This window comes from Astyanax mexicanus, chromosome 20 (genome assembly GCF_023375975.1).
Source record: "Astyanax mexicanus isolate ESR-SI-001 chromosome 20, AstMex3_surface, whole genome shotgun sequence".
In the NCBI taxonomy this organism is placed as follows: domain Eukaryota; kingdom Metazoa; phylum Chordata; class Actinopteri; order Characiformes; family Acestrorhamphidae; genus Astyanax; species Astyanax mexicanus.
Window position 1 is genome coordinate 29,623,721 of NC_064427.1, and position 21,620 is coordinate 29,645,340.

Consider the following 21,620-nt stretch of genomic DNA (forward strand, 5'->3'; position numbering starts at 1 on the left):
GGTCCAAAAGCTCCTCCATGTACAAACAGTACTGGAGAACAATGCAGAGAAAGGAGCCATTTGTGTTCTCAGCTGGAGTATAGGAGAGTATGTCCACCAACTATTACTATTGAAAAAAAACTGTATGGTTATTTTACAAACACATAAATCAGATGGGTTCAGAAAGCATGAAACTAATTTATTAGTTGTATGATTTTGCTGAATGTGGTGTTTGTATCTCGAAGAATTTGACTGGGAAAAAAAATTGTTGTTGAATTTATGGGCAAATCTTGAATGCATTCCTATGAGATTGTTTTAGCCACAATAGTTTTGTTTGGAAGCTTACTGTATGAATATCATTGCAAGTAATTGTAAAAAACAAATAGATTTTTCCAGAATAGAATAACATGACAGCGTTGGAATGGGGCTGATATCTTGAAACTTTTGGCTTGAGACAAACACACTGATAAGGGGAGTCTCTTGAACATCATAGCTTCTTTCAAGTCTCATAATGCCCTAAACTCTTCCAGCAATTCAGTTTCAGAGTAATTTCATTGTACTTCACCCTCCTCACATGCTGCCCTGGAATGAATCTTGAAAAGGCAAGGAAATGTTTTTTTTTATTACACTGTACTGTTCATAAAACACAATGAACAATGTTCCACTAAACAGAACCTATTTTTAGCAAGGGCTCTCTCACAGTCATATGATCATAAATGTAAACAAAACATAGGAAGTTGAAATTTTTATACCAAAGGTTTTTAATTACATGTTGAATATCTGTGGTGGAAGACAGTTCAGATGGTGGCAGGCCCATTAATCTCTGCATTTATGAAAAAATTCCAGCTGCATACATTTGTCTAGAACAGCTTAATTTATACACCATGAAATGATTTATTTGTTCATGTTGATGGTATTTTATAGTGTTTTTAAAATTTTAGATACCCTTTTGAACATATAAGCTGCCCTTTAAAGTCCAAATGCAGTAACAGTCTTGGGGAAAAATAGCTAGATACTTTCATCTATGATTATGAAGATTTCTTATCTAACAAACCTGAGTCTAGAATGTTCTCGTGTCCCTGAAGGCCTTGATTACTTGGATCAGGTGTGTAAGATTAGGGGGGGGAGCTGAACTCGGCAAGATGGTAGAATATCCAGGACCAGGAATGAGCATCCCTGCTTTAAGCAGAGCTGAGCAGAAACCTTTCAGTCTACTACCTCACGCTGTCAACCAAGGCCCTCAGCCACAACTAAGCTGTTTAGGATTGTAGACACACTGTTTAGGACAGCCTACTCTACCTTATTCAGCAACTGTGTTTTTTACAGTTAACATAGATATGACATTTATATTTTTTTATACATTTATATATATTCTTGTGCAAACTTTTGGGCATCCTTTGTCAAAATACTGTACATGTATAAATGTAAGTTCACATTTTCTACAGAGAACACACTAAAGTGCATTCTAAAATATGACTAAGGTTATATACTTAAATTAGACATTTCTTTCTTTCTTTCTTTCATATTTTATTGTCAGAGAGTACTGTCATATTTAAGTTAGCATAGAGTTAGAGTGTCGGTTGACCATAGGTACCCAAACACTTGCACAAGGCTGTACCAACAGCTAATTATTATGGTATTATTATACAGTGGTTGAATAGTGGTGGTTGTTCTGAGTCCCACAAGTCCAGGCCACACAGCGAGAGCGAGCAGTGTTCTGTTCTGTACAGAGGTGCCTGAAAGAGTCGTACAGTAGAAACTGCAGATGAAGCATCGTACTCAAGCATCAGAACAAGTTGGGATAGAAACGCAGGCCTTCCACCGAGTCGTCTCTGCATAGGTGCCCCATTTTCTCAGCCAGCAGCAGCCTGTAAGGAAGGATGCAGAGAAGGCAGGAAGGAAGACGTTGATAGTTACTTAGCTGTTTTTGAGTTCAAGAAAAAACAGGGTATGCAGACAATGCTGTGAGAATACAATGTGTAATAAACGACTCACAGACTTAACTAGTCCAGTTTTCAGTAGTCACTGTATATTATAATACACAAATTTGCATTAAAAATTTAGAATCCCATGATTATTAAGCCCTGCTAATCTGAAGTAATGTTTTACAAGTACAACATGCATTTTTCCTTAAAATTACAACAAAGACAACTTTAAAAGAGTTCTTCACACCGTTTCCATATCCTCAGGTTATTTATACCATCAGCTGAAATGTTCTTTAACCTCCTAATAGGCCAGAATTTATGTCAATTGTCTGCCTGACATTACACCTCTAAATCTTAAGGATTTCTATCCAATCATTACATAAAAAGGTTTCATGATTGATAAGGAACAATACTGAAAAGCATAATTGTAATTGTAATAGAAAATATATAAAAAAGTAAATATGCTAATGTCAAAATATTATGAATAAAATCATAAAATTGGCTCTTTCCTGAACTTCATTATAAAATCAAACAGTTCATGTCCTCCAAACCTTTAGTTTTGTTATGTTTCTCTAGTTTTTACATCTATTTTCAAACATGCAGAATTTGGGTTGGTTCCTGTTACTGATCTGGAATTTCTGCAGTGTTTTACTGTAGAAAAAAGGGGTTTGTATCACCTGCACCTGTAGCCTGTATACAGGACAAGGCATGTTTAGGGGTTAAAAGAAATGATAACAAAGTACTTTTTCTTCAAAACCGATATTGATATATTTGACCTAGGAAATGAAGGTAAACTATGCTCATTAAACTACTCAGCTCCCTAAACAAAATACTACTTAACTGGGAGTTCTACACAACAAACAGTGTACTGAGAGAGGGAACTGAATATATTTGTTATTTTCTGGCTCTAAAATCCATTCCAGACCCTTCTGCTGATTTTGGCCCCATATTAATTGTGACGTGATCTCTATTCTTCAGGGAAACAAAAGTCGTCCTTCCCTCAACCCTTCTGGCACAATTTAACACTTTAATACATTCATTGTTTCTACTGATGTGACCACAGGGACATCACTATTTACATGAATAGTATGTCATCATGAATAGTACTAATCAATGTCAATATTTGTCACCAATACCACATCTACTAGAGTTATACTGTTTTTAGGATCCAACTTTACCTCTCTTTTGCCAGAAGAACAGACAGTCCTAAAAGTTTAGCAAACTCCTCGGCTGTCAAGGAACCCTTGTCAGACACCTGTGAAACAGGAAAGGAAAGAAGCCCCATTAAACACCAATGAGACACGCACCACAACTAACATGTGTGTTTTGACACACTGAACAGCGCACATGTGTTTAAAGGTCAACTTAACCACCTCCTTCAAACATGCTTTTGTTAGCCTATGAAAATTTTTGGATAAAATGAATAGATTATGCAAAACAAGAAAGATCAAGATAAAACAATGTGGTTTTGTTAGAGATGGAAAGTGCAACTCCCCTCAGACTACTGAAGTTTCTTACTACAAGTACCAACTGAACATTCCACTCACTGACCACATTCGCCTTGGACTCTTCAGACATGGAACATTCTGATCTGACACGCCTCTGCTTCTTTGACCTACAGTGCAGTACTTCCAGCCATCCTCACACATCTGCTGGTGGCGTCTTCTCTCCAATGGATTCTGATTACGGTGGTTTGGAGAGACAACCCACTCACTAACTAAGGCTCAATCCTAGGGCTGGGCGATATGGAAAAAAATCTTATTACGATATAGTTTTTCATATCAGCCGATATCGATATGTATCACGATATAAATCAAATCACTTTCTGTTACACTTAAAGGTTTCTATTTTTACTCAGAAGTGACAGAATAAGGGAGTTATGGACAAAATCACTAGCAGGCTCAGAGCCTTGTGGACAGACACTAGGATGTTAACATCTTGCCAGGTGGGTACAGCTTTTAAATTAATTTTAAAAAGGGGACAAATATATAAACTAAAAAATATGTAAGACCCTTTACATTATATGTCTGTTTAATTTAAATTGCAATAACACTTTATTTATTTTTATAAAATTATATTTAATCAAAAGATCATTCCCCTCCCTGAATGCAGGCAACTACATAAAGCAAAATACAAGAGTATATCACAGTGTTCACAGGTGATTTTGATACAGTCTTAGTCTTTTCACTAAAATGTATAATAGTTTTAGTTACATTTTAGTCTATCGGATATTATTAGTTTTAGTCAGATTTCAGTCTAGTTTAATTTTGGTCATATAAAAAGTATGTATTACATATGTTTTACTGTTTTTCTATTTTCTATTTGTTGTAATTTTAGATAATTTACTGCTTATGTTTTTTTTTAAATAAGAGCCTTTAGTTTTTTTTTCATTTAAATTAAGCTAACATTTAAATATTTAAAAAAAAAAGTGGCCTATAATGGAGGTGGGAGGAATAAAGTCAAGTTTCTGAAATGATCCACTTCTACTGCAGTACAGATTTATACTAACATTACTGGCTTTCAGTAGACTAGACTTACATTACTTAAGTGTATTTAAAACTCCAGTTCAGTAACAGCAATGTTTAGCTCAGTTCAAATACAGCTAGACAGATTATATAATCTTCTGTATTTAGTAAAATATCCAGCATAACAGACTCTCTATCTGTTAAAAACTATAAAACACAAAGACAGAGGAGAATGCTGCCCTCAGGGTTTTCTAACAGAAACAGTGAGAGTTAGGAAAAAAGATGGAAAGTGCTTCCTTTCTGTGTGTTTATATACTAACCCCTCACTCGTGCTGAAGTTAACCTTAATTTACACGAAACGTGGATTAACACGGCTAACGTGCGTTACCCATTAGTTTATTAGAATGTAAAAAGCAGTGAAAGCATCTTAGCTAATGATGACAGATTGCACAGATCCCTTTTACACCTAAACATCGCTAACTTTAAACTGGAGACAAGCTAATCTAACTAGCAGCAAACAGAGCAGCGTTTACCTGCCTTCAGAAATCTGAACAAGCTCACCTCTCTAAATATCTTGGAGACGCATGCCTCATATTTAAAAGGTGAGTTTTCCAGTGTAGCGCCGCTGAATAGTATAAATGAAGTTTATCCAGTAAATGGGAGAGAAGGAGCCGCTATGTGAGGAGTTCAGAGTGGAGGGGCTCGGGGGGTGGGGCGGAGGGGGATGGTGGAGAGGGGAGGGGAGGGGTTGTACTGGGCTGAGCAGCAGTTCAGCGTGCTGCCTGATCTCGTGCTGCGCCTTTTCACAACGCTACTTAAACGGGAAATAGAAAATTTAGTTTATCGAATTTCTCGCCCCGACTTATCGCGATATATAGTTTCCTCGATAACTATCGATATCGTTTTATCGCCCAGCACTACTCAATCCTATTTCTTAGTTGTACCCCTAAGCCTTGTTTTCCAGTGTTACCCTCTCCTTGGAACTAAATTACAAAGGAAATGGTTGAAATCCTCCCTCTAAGAAATAGGAAAACTTCAAGAAGCGATATTATCTAAATGAATGAATGAATAAATGAATGAATAAATGAATGAATGAGCACGTTACTAGTGGTACTGTGTAGGTGACCCTGCCAATCTGTTGTAATAACAGAGGAGCAGCAAATATCAGCAAAGTTGCTTCTGGACTTCAGTTACATTTAGGGCATTTTACCTTTCGTCAAAAAAGTAGAGGTTTAATGACAATTAGTAATAGGGAGCTATTTGCTCACTTCTTGTTTAAATTTTCTTATTCCACATTAAATATTCAAGACCAGTTTCAGGTGTTTCAGACCCAAATTATCTCTTCTGTCTGAAATGCACAGAAGAGAAGACTTTAATATTATACTATAAAATCCATATAGCAAATAAATCAAATTAACTAAAATATTTATTAGCTTTTTTATTTCCATAGCATTGTGATATATATTTTATATTTCATATTGACCTTTTTTCTTTCATAAACCATCCCTAAACAGTAAAAACATGATTTAAAATTGTTCTAAATCACATTAAATTAGAAAAATGAGCTGTTACTTTCCCTCAATAGTTCTAGCAATACTGTGTTTCCAGTGCAGTGGATGGGACCAAGTTACTGTTTTATTAGTTTATTAACTTGTTTATTGGCTGGTTCATGGTCTATTCTGATGAACACCAGCTCTCTAGTGTTATGGACAACAAAACATTTAAAAATAAAGAGAATACATGATGTGTATTGTAATGGATGCAGGGTCTGAAAGCTTCACTGCAAAAAAAAAATCCATTTACAAAAACAAGAAAAACTATATAAAAACTGATATGTATAAACGTATATTAGGCATACATAATGATGACTAATAATTTGGTATGCTTGTTAATGAAAAAAGGGCCATAATACATTGAAACATCATTAAATTGTGATATTGTATTGTTTATCATCATTTTTACAGAGACAATAATACAACACTGTGGTTTTCTTTAGTCACTTGTGCAGCCATCTTGCTGGTGATTTCTCATAACCCTTCAATTTGGGGGCCTTGTAGCCCTAACACGTCACCCTACCCTTCTATCCTAACAAGAATCATGATACCCTAACCCTAGGCGTGAACACACAAAACAGATGAGTAGGGCTAAGTGTTAGGGGCAAGGGATGAAATGGGATTTGGCCTAACTCTGACTGAACTGAGAAGGCTCTCTATTAAGCAGCCATGGAGAGAATGAGGCGAAAACATTCAGCATAAGATTGTTCCAAGTTCTGCTCCACCAAACCCCGTAATTAAACATGATGGAGTTAGTGGCCACTTAAGTGATTTAGCAGGAGTTACATGACAGAGGCCTGACACTCACATTATCGAGAGCAGACGCAATCATCTCCTCTTCACTGTGAGACTGCAGCTGAACCACCATCACACCACTGTCGAACACTCGCAACCTGAGAGGAAAAGATAAACAATAATGAACCAGTTTCCACTGGGAACGACTAAAAGCCCAGCCAGAGTGCAAAACGGAGGCCAAACCCCCTGAAACAGCGTCCAGCAAATACACCGCATCTCCAGGCAAGAGCTACTTGAGTGGGGTCGGTGGTAATGTTGGGATCAGGATAGCAAATGGTTGTTTTCTTTAGAAAGATGGAAAGCGAAGAGAGCAGACATGGCCTCTTGAAAACAGGAAGTCAGACGGGAAGTGGCTGACTGCGTCCTCCATTGGCCTGCCTCCCATCTGGCGACCCCCCTAAAACTCGGCTTACCGCACACACTCACCTCAGAGGGAGCTTTAGAGACTCAAACATCTTGCAGGCGTTCACTAGATCCTCTGGAGAGAGAAGCTAGAAAGAAGAGAGGGGGAAAATAGGGATGACCGGAATGAGGTCAGACTTAACAAATAATGATAAAAAAAAAAAAAAGATCAGCACCTGAAAGATGATTTGATTTTTGAGGACATTTTAGAGGGATAATTGATATGTACTGTACTATAAAAGAAAGAGGTATATTGTGATGCTGGGAGACAATGATATAAATTTATGTTATGCTATTTCCTTGTACTAAATCTTCAATCAATTAAATCAATCAATTAAATCAATTTAAAAAATCTATTAAACAATCAATCAATCAATAATTAAGTAAATAGACAAATAAATAAAAAAATTAATAAATAAATGCTGTGCATTTTTATGCCCACAGTTTTCTGTAAGTATCAGTCAGAAAAGATTGCACTAACACAGTATTATATGAACTGGCAAGAAGCACGCTTTGGAAAGTTGAAGGCAGATGGCCATACTGTAAATCCGTCTAAGCAGAAGGTCAGGCTAAGCACTGATCAGTCTGTGACAGAGATCTCCAATACAACATAAAGCTCTGGTCAGTAGAACTGTAAGAATTGATCTTTCTATAAATCAATCTTTCTCAAGTGGACTACCTCTTATTTATTTAAAACTTAATAATAAGAATATTCTTATTAATATACCAGTAATGGTAATTTTGTGTCACATTTAACAATGCCAAAAACAAAATCCAAGCTACAACATTAAATATGGTTTAAATTCTACTGAATCCAGTTTACCTCCATGCCTCTGGCTCGATTCACCAGACAGTAGACTTCTGTAAGGGCCATCATACCACCTCGCTCCTATGAGGAGCACCAGCAGAGCCATGAGCAGAGAGAGGGAGAAAGAACACACCATGAAAGGCCATGATAGGGACAGATTAGTCTTAATAAGAAAAAGTAGGCCGGTCACGATAATTATGTTATTTACTTACTGTACAATATATGAACATGATCTTAATAATTTATGCTCAATACTCAATACTACCCATCTGGCATGCTTTACACAATTTTTTACAAGGTGACTACCAAAGATGGTTATAAAACTCATGTGACATGTAAAAAGGCTGTTTAAAAGAAAGTCCACTAATTCCTTTGATTCTCTCCCCATGCTTTATTTTAAAGAAATTATTGACTGCATGTTCAAATAATTGATATTCATAACAAAAAAAATTCACTCCTCCAAATGGCACTCATTCCTGTTCCTGGAACTCACTCCTGTTACTTTTTATGTTTTGAGAAACAGGAATGAAAGTAACAGGAATGAGTTTTTAGCATAGAATTAGCAAAAACACTAAAAATAGCTAAATGGCTGCTATGCTAATAGCATGGGGACACTGATGTCATTCATTTTCCCAAATTTTTTATTTCAAAACTAAACAAATAAGATCTAAGAATTAATTAAGGTTACAGGACAGAGTGTTGAGATTGTCCTCCTTACAAGTTTAGACCAAATATACAGGAAAAACTAATTTTGGTCTTCCCATGGTCTTCAGAAAAAACAACTGATGTAACTTCCTGTTGTAAATGTGACTCAGATGGAGTAATGTGTTACGGTAACAGGACTGAGTGAAACCCAGGGACACAAATAAAATGTGTATTTTAACTTAAATATTATGGATTTATTATGAAAAAAAAAAAAAGATTAAAGCATAGATGAGGTTTGGAGTCACACATTTCATGGTAAAGTCATAGAATGGGGACAGGTAACAAAAGCTTTTTTCAGTGTTCTAAGTAGTTTTTATTTATTTTTTTGAATTACATATCTAACTTTGCGTAATAATAAAATGTATTTAAAATTATTTTGTGTGCACATTTATACATGGAATTTCCTGGGGCCAGAAATTGCACCGATTCAGAGGAATATGCAACAATCCAACAGACAACAAGAATGATATTAAAATCTATTCCTGGTTACTGATTTTGCGGAGTTACAGTGTCATCATGATAAGTATCAAACAGAGATGGAGCAGAGATAAAAGATAAAACACAGTCTAGACAAAGAGACTCATGTCAAACAGGTTGTTTAGTTTCTCATACTACTAATACACACACACACACACACACACACACACACACGCAGATACACACACATTAACTCACCTCCAGTGGTGCCTGCAGCATGTCTCCCAGCTGTTTAGCGAGCTGCATGTGGTAGTGTGTGCCAGATCCGTGCGTTTCCCTGGTTACAGGGTTGGCGATACCCATGCTCAGCAAATAGGACTTGAAGCGGATAGTCTGAGAGGCAACAAGGAAAAAACTTCATTAGCCCTCAAAAATTAGACACATTACGTCAGACAGTACAAGCACTGTAAAACCAGTATCAGGCAATATTATGTGCCATTTCAAGAGAGTTTGTCTGACCCAAGAAAAGCAGAAACATCTTTTTATTTTGTAAAATAAAAAAATATTGCTTAAGAATGTATATCATCACCATCTCCACTTTTGTCAACTTTGCATAATTTCATCAACAGCTGTCCTTCACATTGTATCAAAATCTAATCTAATGATTTTTATACATACAGTTGTGGTCAAAAGTTTACATACACTTGTAAAAAAACATAATGTTATGGCTGTCTTGAGTTTTCAATAAGTTCTACAACTCTTATTTTTCTGTGATAGAGTGATCGGAACACATACATGTTTGTCACAAAAAACAGTCATAAAATTTGGTTCTTTCATAAATTTATTATGGGTCTGCTGAAAATGTCACCAAATCTGCTGGGTCAAAAATATACATACAGCAACAAAATTTGTCAATTTTGGTGATGTAGCGAGTTGTGTCAATCAAATTAGCTTCATGTCATGGCCTCTTCACTTCTTGTAAGTGATTCTGATTGACTACAGCTGTTGACTTCTCATGAGCCCATTTAAATAGGGCTCATTTGACCCAGTGATTAGACTCAGCTACAAAAGCTACAATGGGAAAGTCAAAGGAACTCAGTGTGGATCTGAAAAAGCGAATTATTGACTTGAACAAGTCAGGGAAGTCACTTGGAGCCATTTCAAAGCAGCTACAGGTCCCAAGAGCAACTGTGCAGACAATTATACGCAAGTATAAAGTGCATGGAACAGTTGTGTCACTGCCACGATCAGGAAGAAAACGCAAGCTATCACATGCTGCCGAGAGGAGATTGTTCAGGATGGTCAAGAGTCAACCAAGAATCACCAAGAAGCAGGTCTGCAAGGATTTGGAAGCTGATGGAACACAGGTGTCAGTCTCCACAGTCAAGCGTGTTTTACATCGCCATGGACTGAGAGGCTGCCGTGCAAGAAAGAAGCCCTTGCTCCAGAAAAGGCACCTTAAGACTCGGCTGAAGTTTTCTGCTGATCACATGGACAAAGATAAAACCTTCTGGAGGAAAGTTCTCTGGTCAGACGAAACAAAAATTTAGCTGTTTGGCCACAACACCCAGCAATATGTTTGGAGGAGAAAAGGTGAGGCCTTTAATCCCAGGAACACCATGCCTACTGTCAAGCATGGTGGTGGTAGTATTATGCTCTGGGGATGTTTTGCTGCCAGTGGAACTGGTTCTTTGCAGAAAGTAAATGGGATAATGAAGAAGGAGGATTACCTCCAAATTCTGCAGGAAAACTTAAAAACATCAGCCCGAAGGTTGGGTCTTGGGCGCAGTTGGGTGTTCCAACAAGACAATGACCCAAAACACACATCAAAAGTGGTAAAGGAATGGCTAAACCAGGCTAGAATTAAGGTTTTAGAATGGCCTTCCCAAAGTCCTGACTTAAACCCCATTGAGAACATGTGGAAAGTGCTAAAGAAACGGGTTCATGCAAGAAAACCATCACATTTAGCTGAACTGCACCAATTCTGTCAAGAAGAGTGGTCAAACATTCGACCTGAAGCTTGCCAGGAGCTTGTGGATGGCTACCAAAAGCGCCTAGTTGCCGTGAAAATGGCCAAGGGACATGTAACCAAATACTAATGTTGCTGTATGTATATTTTTGACCCAGCAGATTTGGTGACATTTTCAGCAGACCCATAATAAATTTATGAAAGAACCAAATTTTATGACTGTTTTTTGTGACAAACATGTATGTGTTCCGATCACTCTATCACAGAAAAATAAGAGTTGTAGAACTTATTGAAAACTCAAGACAGCCATAACATTATGTTTTTTTACAAGTGTATGTAAACTTTTGACCACAACTGTAATTGTACTGAAAGATAAGACGGTTCATCCTTTTGTAAAATTACCGTTCTGGAGATACATATTTTTTCTTGAATATCTGTTAATTTGTTTTTATTTTTTCTTGTAGCAATTTCACTCAATAAATACATATTTTCTAAACTAGGCAGAAACTGATTTTAAATTTTTAATGTGTCAGGAACTCTGTAAAACAAACATCTTTCAAAATGTTAAACTCTTCAGGAAACAAGCTATAATATGGAATTAGTTGTAGTTTGCTAAATTACGAGCACATCTTTTGGAAAAGACATTCTGAATTATTTAATTAGTATGTCACATTTGAAAAACCCTTTTTCTACTATATCATGCTAAAAAGAGCACATGGACATTAAATGTGCAGAAGTGTGTTTTTGTAGAGGGAATTTTTTCACTCTGGAAATCCCTCCAAAAAAGACATTTGATAAGGAAAGTCTAAATTTTTGCAACTTTAATTTTACTAAATTATAGAATTCCTAGGCCTTTTTTTAAATGAGGGTTTAATTTCACTACATTTGTCATTTTTACATAAATCAATTTCAGCAGAATCTATCTACTATTTACACTAGGCCTTCCACAATAGCTTTTTGTGAACAATATATTGTTCCAGAATAACTGAGATAAACGATATAACTTTCATTTTTAAAACCACTGATGCACTGATTACATTGATAATATAATAGCAGAATAATGCAATTACATTATTACAAATAAACATTGCAATAAATATTAATTTAATAAAGTATTATTAATGAGAGTCGTTTGCTTTTTTTTGGCAACTCATACAGTCTGTCAAAAGTTTGTATTGTGTATTGTAAAATGCAGCATTTTTTTGTAGCAAATAGGTCTAAAAAAACTATTACCCTTAAGCAACATCTTATATAGTAGGATGCAATGGCCGTTGCGTGGCTCAAATGTTTTTTTTTCTTTTATGTAAATAAATTGTAAAAAATAAATTTCAATAAAAAATAACAAGGCCATGCCCACATATTGTACAATAAGTTGGAAATGTAATTATCATGACAGGCCTAATTTATACCATCATTTCATAATTGTATTAAATTATTTTACATATCATTTCATGGTGCCTCTCATGTCAGCATGATTTATGTGTCTGAGACTCCTACTCAGAAAAAACTGAACCCAGCATGGATTACTCTGCTACGTTTGCCAAGCAATAGGCTTAGAAGCACCCCATAGAGCAAGAGGCCTGACCAGAGCTAAGCCAATGGAAATATTTAGCATCTTTTCATTATCCATTTAACTGCTGCTTTCAGAAAACAAAAAAAAGTAACTGACAAATATTTTATAAGTTTATCGCCACAGTTCGAGCACACATAGCTTCATATAGTGATCATATAGGGTGAAAAACACCTCCACTAAAATTAGGACATCGGTATAGTATCCTCAACATGCTTGATCGTATAAAGCCTATTAACCCTGGGAGAATTAAAGCAGTAATAGATTAAGCCAAAGACCTGTAGACCAAGAGATCAAATGAAGTGGCTAAAAAATCTTATTTAAAAGCTGTTTATACTGTGTTTACAGTTAAGATGCACCAAATATTTGTCAACCAAACATATTTAACTGAAAACGGGGAAAATGACATGCTTTCAGCATTTAGCCACAAAAAGATAAAAAAAAATCACATTAAACAATACAATACAAAACAATGCTTTTAACTTAAATTGGAGTATTTCTATGGCGTCAAAATAGGGTCAAAAGTTTTGAGAACCAGAAGTACAATCCATAACTAAGAAATTTGAATTTGAAAACATAAGGAGTATTAATGATCAAAAAATTTTAAATCATGTTTGTAAACAGAACATTTACTTTGAATAGAGAGTTTAATATTCCGTTTTGTACTTTACCTTCATAAGAAATCTGTTTTCGCTTTCATTATTTTTCTTTCTCCTCAGTTACGCTTCTCTCGGTCTCGCTTTCAGTATTTATTAAGCAGCAGAGGCAGGCCCAGCCCTGATTTTGGTGCATCTCTAAATTACTGTATATTTAGTTTAGTTTAATTGTAAAAAAATATATTAATATAATATATTATATTATTATAATATAGAACTGTGTGTGATTCTCAAAAACCATACAAATAAAAAATATAAAATAAATACATTCAGATACACAGATTTTTTTTACAATTTGACTTCTGCACACAAGACACAAAGCACTGAAAGCTAAATGAGTTCTGATGCTGCTACGACATCTGTTGCTAGGTCTGCTCTAACATTAGATAAGCTGGCATCAGTCCTACTGGAGCACTCATTCAGCTGCTGCTAGGTTAATCTTGCCAATCTTGAATCGTCAACAATCTTAAACTGACTAGGTGTTTACAGGCCTATTCTGGAAACAAACTATATCTGATTACTGTGTCCCGCAGAAAGGCTTCCCTTTCAGTTAAATATAAATCAGTTAACTATATACCTTTCACTACCAGATCAGGAGCATCCCTCGCTATCTTTAAGAAACTCCTGAAGACAGAGCTCTTCAAAGAGCACTTACTCTCCTAACACCTCTAACTAACTAACTGCTTCTAACCTCATTTCCTTGTTCCCCTCTTTTCCTCCTCTATCCCACTGTTTCCCTTTGACCGCCACTAGGCCCTGTCTACTTTATTTTTTTATACCATAAACTCTTATGTGTTCTATTACTAAATGTACATCATTAATGTAAGTCGCTTTGCACAAAAGCGTCTGCCAAACGTAATGTAATGTAATCTGTTTAATGATTGGGAACTAATAGTCAATCAAAAACTATTTAAATTAGGAATGCACAAAATATTTGGCAACTGAAAATGGCAAAAAAAACAAAAAAAAATGGTGTTGAGCAGAATCAGTGAACAGACGGAACATTTTATACTGATATTTCTTCCAATTTTTTTGTCATTAGCTGGGACACCCATTCCCAAAAGCTACTATTGACAGGGGGGTAATAGCTACCAAGTGCTAACTTCAAGTCACATGAAGCAAGGTTCCAGACCTTTTCTGCTCATATATATTCTGCTCTCTAATTGTTTATATTCAGAGCAATAAAAATGGCAAACAAAAAAATACAATTGATCTATTATTTAATGGTATTACTTTATTGCAAACTGATAAGAAAAATATGCTGATGTACTAAAGAACCTATCAAAACTTGTTCCCAAACTTTTGACAGACAGAGAGTGCGTCACGATTCAAACCTGAAGGAAAGTCTACCCTGCAGCTAGGCTTTTGTGTGCCTGACACCTGACTCTACATTGTTATACACTGTGCTACAGAGATACCGTCACACCTGCTGAAGCACCTGCCAAGCTGCTACAATTCATGTGTCTGTCTCACCTCATCCTCTGTGATGTCGCCCTGTTTGTCTTTGATTTTGTTGGCGATGGATCTGGACAGCTCAACCATCTCTTTGGCCTGAGAGAGAGAGAGATAGAGAGAGAGGGAGACAGAAAGAAAGAAAGAAAGAGAGAGAGAGAGAGAGAGAGAGAGAGAGAGAGAGCGAGGACAAAGGCAGGTTACCGAGATTTCACACTGTGGTCACAGAAGTGGGCAGTATAGAGGCTGATGGCAGAGCACTGACCTTCTCCATAAGCTTGCTGAGATCTTCAAAGGCCTGACGGAAACACAGAGGGGAGCAGAAGAGGATTAGGAATGGCCATCAGCCAAAAAAAACTGTTACAACTCATGCTAATCGTGCTAATAAAAAAAAAAGTGTGTACACATTTTGAGCAAAGGAGAGTTCTATGCATATTATCTGACTTAAATGTAATGTATACATATATGTGTCAAGTAATATAGTATATGTGTCCAACTAAGGCTGGAAATCTACGGCTGGAAAGTGTGAAAATTATAATTGATTTCACCACAGGAGTTAAATTAACAGTTTTAGACCACCTTTTCCACATATGGGGGTGGTGGTATTTTTTATCATATGTGTTTCTTGTTATTTTAGAGCTGAACTTGAGCTGTTAATCAGTGGGGAGTGGGCATAGGTGCAGTTCTGCGCTCCGGCCTCTGGCTGGGCACCCTCTTATCTCCACTTTTAGCAGGACAGGAAGCCTTTCAAGCCACTCTCCCACTCCATGATGTCACACAGCCACAAAAACAGGGCCGTGCTAACTCCCAACATCAAAAGCCCAGGAAGAGGAACATCTACAGCCCATCCAGAGAAGTCAGAGATGCCAGAGTCTTCTTGCAGTCCCAAATATGTCACATACCCTGTCTGTTCTAAATACATGATTTACCATTAACTCTGTCACATGCTTCTGGGTCTAGCAGGGTTTTAGTTTTATGTTCTCTTTGTCTCACCTCTGAAATGTTTTTATCAGTCTCCTTCCGCTTCTCCTCCAGCTTCCGCTCAATGCCAACAATCCCTACTGCGCGTGTCCTTCCTGCCTGTAGAAACACAAAAGACGGGAAAAGAAAACAATCAGTCGTTCATTCTCTCATGCACACACACACAAATACATGCTAAGAAAGAACAGAAGAAAGGGTAGGGCTAACACAAATCCATCTATACTTCCCTTTCTCCAAACACAGAGAAAAAAAATAACAACACTTAAGAAGAGTAAGAAATTGCAGTGTTTTTTTTTTTTTTAAACATACACTATAATTGGGCACCGAGTGGTCCAGCGGTCTAAAGCGCTGCCACTATGAGCAGGAGGTCGCAGGTTCAAACCCCAGCTCATGCAGCTTTGCCGTCAAGCTGCCGGCGCTCAGAAAGAGCAAAATTGTCCCTGCCCCAAAATTGTGGGTAGATGGCGCTCTCTCCCTACATCACTCCTACGTTGATGTCTGCAGCACAGGGCATCTAGGAGCGTACCAGAGCCGGTATCGGGCGTATCGGTTGTGTACCGGAGCCGAAAAGAAGCAGTGTCTGGCTTCACATGTATCAAAAGAGGCATGTGCTAGTCTTCACCCTCCTGGTGTGTTGGGGCATTACTAGTGATAGGGGGGGTCGTGATGAGTGGGTTGGGTAATTGGCTGTGTAAACTGAGACGAAAATGGGAAAATTTGAAATAAAACTATAAACATACACTATAATTGTACTGTGTACTCTGGAGCAGTTGTGCCCTAGTTGCTCAAATCAGTACTTTTGGGATGAATCAAAGTTGTGAATGAGGAATCATCCAACATCCTGACCTCACCTCAAAGCTATTATCGCTCATTGCAATCAAATCCTCACAGCCAGGCCCTTTGCAACAAGGCAAGCAAACCAATCAATTGCCTACGGCCCCGAGCTGGCCCCTCTAAATTCTGTGACGGTCAATGCAGAACAGTACAACGTCATTTTGATTGGGGCCCCCAAATGCCCTGAAACGACCTTTCTCACAGCAATGCTATCACCAAAATCTATCCTGGACAAAAGAGACAGATACCGTTACTTCAATTAAAAAAGCTAAATAAATACCCTTGAAAACAATTAATATGTAGTGGTCCCAATGCTTTTGTCCATATATGTTGGTTTTGCACTTTTTGAGCTTTGTTTTGTACTTTGTAGGATGTATGGACTTAATGCTGTACAATCATTATCTGTGGCCCTTCAGTACAGGGGAAATTTTATAATGACTTGTATGTATAAACCTCTTATTTAACTAAAATGTGCTGGGCAGGTTGCCTCCAGAACCAGGTTTGAAAAATACTGAAGTAGAGGGAGTCACAGACACTGTTTAATCATAATAAAACAGTGCCACCTTGAGGCCTCACTATGCACTACTTCTTTATAGTGCAAGATCTTTATCATAAGGAAGAGTCAGGATACATTAAATTGGACCCCAGAGAAATTTAGGTCAATACTAATATACTGTAGTATTATTGCTATTGGTAAATATTTATTGCATAATACTGAATTACTGTATAACATGCTTTTAAATAGGTCAATTATGCCAAAACCCCATACAGTTCAGAAACTGTTTATCGGTAACTTCTATAATCTGCTGATTAATAAATTATAGGACAGCAACACACAAATGTACTCGAAATGGTACATTTGAACACAAAACACCACCATGCTTGGTATACCAAACATAAAACATTTTCATAGGAAGATTTCTATTTAAAAAGTCCAAAACTAGGCATAACTGTTTTGTTTTTCAAAATCCGTCCTTGAAATACACATTTAAAATGTAAATCTACAGTTTTACAGCTATATTGGCCAATATCATCACTAAGACCTGACCTTTGGTCCAGCTGTGGTGTCAATGGGCTGCGACACTGGTGTATTCTCCCACCTCTTCTGGGTCATTTCCTCTGTCAGCCGCCTGTAAAACTGTATATAAGGAGTGTTTTAGATTTCTGTTCGCATTGCTGCTACATACTTAAATGTTAAGTAATATTGTGTAATAATCACATTTAAATTTCAGTACATTACTGGTCAACAGGTTTAGAACACACCAATTTTTTTCCTTTATTTTTTTCCCTTTAAACTCTTCAGGTCCAGTCAGTAATCAGTATTGTATCAGTAATGGTACAAAATCCATTATACAAAAATATACTATATAATAAGTAAACTGCAAGGTCCTTTAAAGAAAACAAATGAACTAAAACCTGAAACAAATGTTATTTTCGTATTGTAAATATATATATATATTGTAAAAGCATATTGTTAGAAAAAAAAAAAAACATTATATACAGTATAGGCCAAAATTTGGACACCTTCTCATTCAATGCGTTTTTTTTTTTCATGACTATTTACATTGTAGATTCTCACTGAAGGGATCAAACCTATGAATGAACACATGTGGAGTTTTATGTACTTAACAAAAAATGACCTGGCCTCCACAGTCACCGGACCTGAACCCAATCCAGAGGGTTTGGGGTGAGCTGGACCACAGAGTGAAGGCAAAGGGCCAACAAGTGCTAAACACCTCTGGGAACTCCTTCAAGACTGTTGGAAAACCATTTCAGGTGACCACCTCTTGAAGCTCATTGAGAGAATGCAAAGAGTGTGCAAATCAGTAATCAGAGCAAAGGGTGGCTATTTTGAGGAAACTGGAATATAATTTTTTATAAAGTTATTTCGCCTTTTTTTGTTAAGTACATAACTCCACATGTGGTCATTCATAGTTTTGATGCCTTCAGTGAGAATCTACAATGTAAATAGTCATGAAAATAAAGAAAACGCATTGAAAAAGAGATGGTGTGTCCAAACTTTTGGCCTGTACTGTATTGTTTTAAAAAAAGGGGGTGATTTGATCAAGCAATTCATTGGTAAGTAGAAATGGAAATCAACTGAGCTTTGGAAATACATTTATAAAGCCTTTGTCTGTAGTAAAGCATTGGTGGAACAGATCATGTTACTTCACTCTCTACTGTAGCATTTACACAACACACTCACACTTTCATCATAATAACTAGAAAAAGACACAAAAACATAACATAACACTGTAACTATTACATGTATAAGTATTTTACACATAAAGCCAGAGAATGGTGAGTACTGTTTCCTACACCTCCAAAAGACTGGAGAAAGAAAATATCTTGCTTAACATTGAACTAAGTCTCAGCTTCAGCCCAGAAACGTACCTCAATCTGCCCATGTTCCTTAAAGGACAGCTTAATATAGGAGAACTTGCTGTGCTGGTAGGGTCCGGGATCCTTATTGGCAGGGGCTGCATGCAGATGAATAACAATCTTGGCACTGAAGGATTAAATAAACAATAACATTTTACTAGAGGTGTTATAATGCCCCTAGTGCAATTACATTTTTGAGAATATAAAACGTAGCCTAACACAAATTGGTAAAGACTCACTGATTATCATTGATTTGTTCCACACAAACTTAAGCACAACAAGTATTTTTGCCCATTAATATACATTAATAACCACATAAGATTCAGGTACTGTGCTTTGAACATTGTTTTATTCAATACTATAATGAAACTGCTGCATCAGATTTATAATCTATGCAATATTTATGTAGTTGGAGCACAAATTCTGTACCTCTTTCCAATGCCTGCAGCCTGCTCCTCAAAGAATATGATCTGAGACAGTGGTATACATATGCAGCACTCCTACAGGGGTAAACAAAGTGAGTATAAACATTCATGCATTTTATTGCAAAGGGCATAATAATAAGACTTGTAGCTGTACAATAAAGGAAAATACATAAACAAAATCTGAAATAATCTTACATGATTCTTTTGGTCCCTCCAAAGTAAACGATGTGTGCTCAGAAGAACAACTCCTACGTCAAGCTTTGCCTGGCAATTAAACATATATGAGAATATATGCACAGGGTTTGATAAAATGCAATGAAAACAACATAACAGTCTAACATGCAGTAAACTACTTGATTCTATACAGCTCTGCTGACAGTCTCTCTGTAGCTGATGATCTGTTGTGATGGGACTCTGTAATAAACTATTACCCCAAATGCTGAATCAGCTATCAGAGGAGGAGGCACACATGCACCAGACTAAATCAGACTATATCATTAGGTTTTACCAAACTTTAGTCTTTTGTTTTGGACTGTGGTTCATGGCCCCTTTCACACCTGCTACTTTGGTTTGGACCCAAACTGAAAAGTCCCCTTCATGTGGGTCACGTGGAATTATTTAGTAAAGAAAACGTGTTAAACAAACCAGAATATGTTTACCACATTTAGCTTTGAGGATAGATCTGCACACTCTTTGTATTTAATACTGAAGACAGTAAAGCTATAGAGGAACACATGTTGAATTAATATTTTGTAATCAAAAAGTGTTAAACAAATATGTTTTATACTATAGATTCTTCTAAGTAGCACATTTAGCAGACAGATCTGCACGCTCTTGGTGTATTAATCTCAATGTTTTCATGAGGTAGAGTCACCTGCAATAGTTTTATCAGTGTCTTAAAAGAGTTTCTGGAGGTTGCTGCATTTTCTTCACGCTGTGTGGCTCCAGCTTCATCAGTTTAACTAAATTACCTCAAATCACCATCTCAGTTGATCAGGTTTAGGTCGGGGGATTGTGGAGGCCAAACAATTTTTTTTAATGTTTACTACATTATTCTACTACTGAATCGAGAAGAAAACTAATGTATCGCCCATCCCTACAAGTAAGTTACTAAACAAACATAACCGGATATTATTTTTATATATTCATTAATTTGAGCATTATGGAGCTTGTTTGGTAGTTTGTCTCTGGACAGACTCTCTTATTTGGCTCTTAGTGGAGTTAAACCAGATTAAATCACAGTAACAAGCTTAAACAAAGTTACCTTCTCATCTCCATCATACAGTCTGACTCCTCTCTGCTGGATCACTAAAGTCTCGTTCATTTCGAGAAGCCCATTAGCCCACGTAAATCGATCCATTTTAAGTGTATAAAGGAATAATTTGGCGGATTATTAAAGCAGAATTAATACATTCTGTACGTTTAGTACGTGACACTTCCCAGTGAATGTTTACTTCCGGTGTGGTGCCAGTCCATGTGCCTGTCTAAATTAAAGATTTACTTTAGGGTTTTTGCTTGTTTCTCCAACATGTATATATTTTTTAAAATAAACAATCATAAATAAAGTAGCTAGTGAATTATAAGGAAGCAAAGTCCTTCCAAAGACGAAGCACGGTAGCCTGTCGGTGCTTTTAATGCATTTACAATCTTGAAGACTTATAATAATTTTCACAAAGTCTACAACATATTTCATAGACCCGGCCATTTGATTCACAGACAAAACTTGCATTAAAAACTTGCCTTGGAAATAATTTTATAATCGATTAATTTGTGAAATCTGCCTTTTGGGCTCAGACAGGGATGTATAGATTTACTATTTCACTATTTTTTTTTCTTTTGCATAGGGTGCACAGCAAACAGTGTATGAAAACGTAGATATATATATATATATATTTTAAATTAAGACATCAAAACATTTTTTTTTATATAAAAACAGTAAAAAAAAAAAAAAAAACAATATAAGGACAAGTCTCAATCGTCTGCATGCTCCCTATCTAGCCCCTATCAATTCCCCCTTGTTAGTGCGCTTCATGCCAGTCATGAAACTTTTATCAGACACAACCCACTCAAGAATCGCTTTCGGGTTTTCCGTCCACCAGATGGCGCTCCCGAGCGAGTTCAAAATTAATGGGTTCATATGGAGAATTTGAGCAAAATCGTAGTTTATTAAAGTTTAATATCGTTTAACTTAAAAGGCTACTTATTTCCTCAACACAGAACAATATTAAATGTTTAAGCATCAAAAACTATTATCATTTCAAAAGCTTTTTCCAGCTAATAAAAAGTGCTCTGGCTGTAACTC

General features: G+C 36.6%; 1 protein-coding gene across 1 annotated transcript; it reads right to left on the bottom strand.

Moving 5' to 3' along the window:
- Window positions 1-716: 716 nt before the first annotated feature.
- vps36 (vacuolar protein sorting 36 homolog) lies at window positions 717-20,787 on the bottom strand. Its single transcript, XM_007252459.4, has 14 exons — window positions 20,583-20,787; window positions 19,514-19,582; window positions 19,323-19,393; window positions 18,906-19,020; window positions 17,560-17,649; window positions 15,690-15,776; window positions 14,962-14,994; window positions 14,718-14,795; window positions 9,308-9,442; window positions 7,943-8,008; window positions 7,144-7,208; window positions 6,731-6,815; window positions 3,083-3,159; window positions 717-1,847 (listed from the first exon to the last, which is right to left on the bottom strand). Exons 1-14 carry the CDS (start codon window positions 20,676-20,678, stop codon window positions 1,766-1,768), a joined length of 1,149 nt encoding a protein of 382 aa, XP_007252521.1. The 5' UTR covers window positions 20,679-20,787; the 3' UTR covers window positions 717-1,765.
- Window positions 20,788-21,620: the final 833 nt, after the last annotated feature.

Coding starts and splice junctions, on each gene's coding strand:
- vps36 (XM_007252459.4), bottom strand. CDS start 20,678: ATGGATCGATTTACGTGGGCTAATGGGCTTCTCGAAATGAACGAGACT. Junction 19,021..19,322: donor GCTGCAGGCATTGGAAAGAG/GTACAGAATTTG, acceptor TTAATCCTTCAG/TGCCAAGATTGTTATTCATC. Junction 15,777..17,559: donor ACACCACAGCTGGACCAAAG/GTCAGGTCTTAG, acceptor GTGTTTCTACAG/GCAGGAAGGACACGCGCAGT.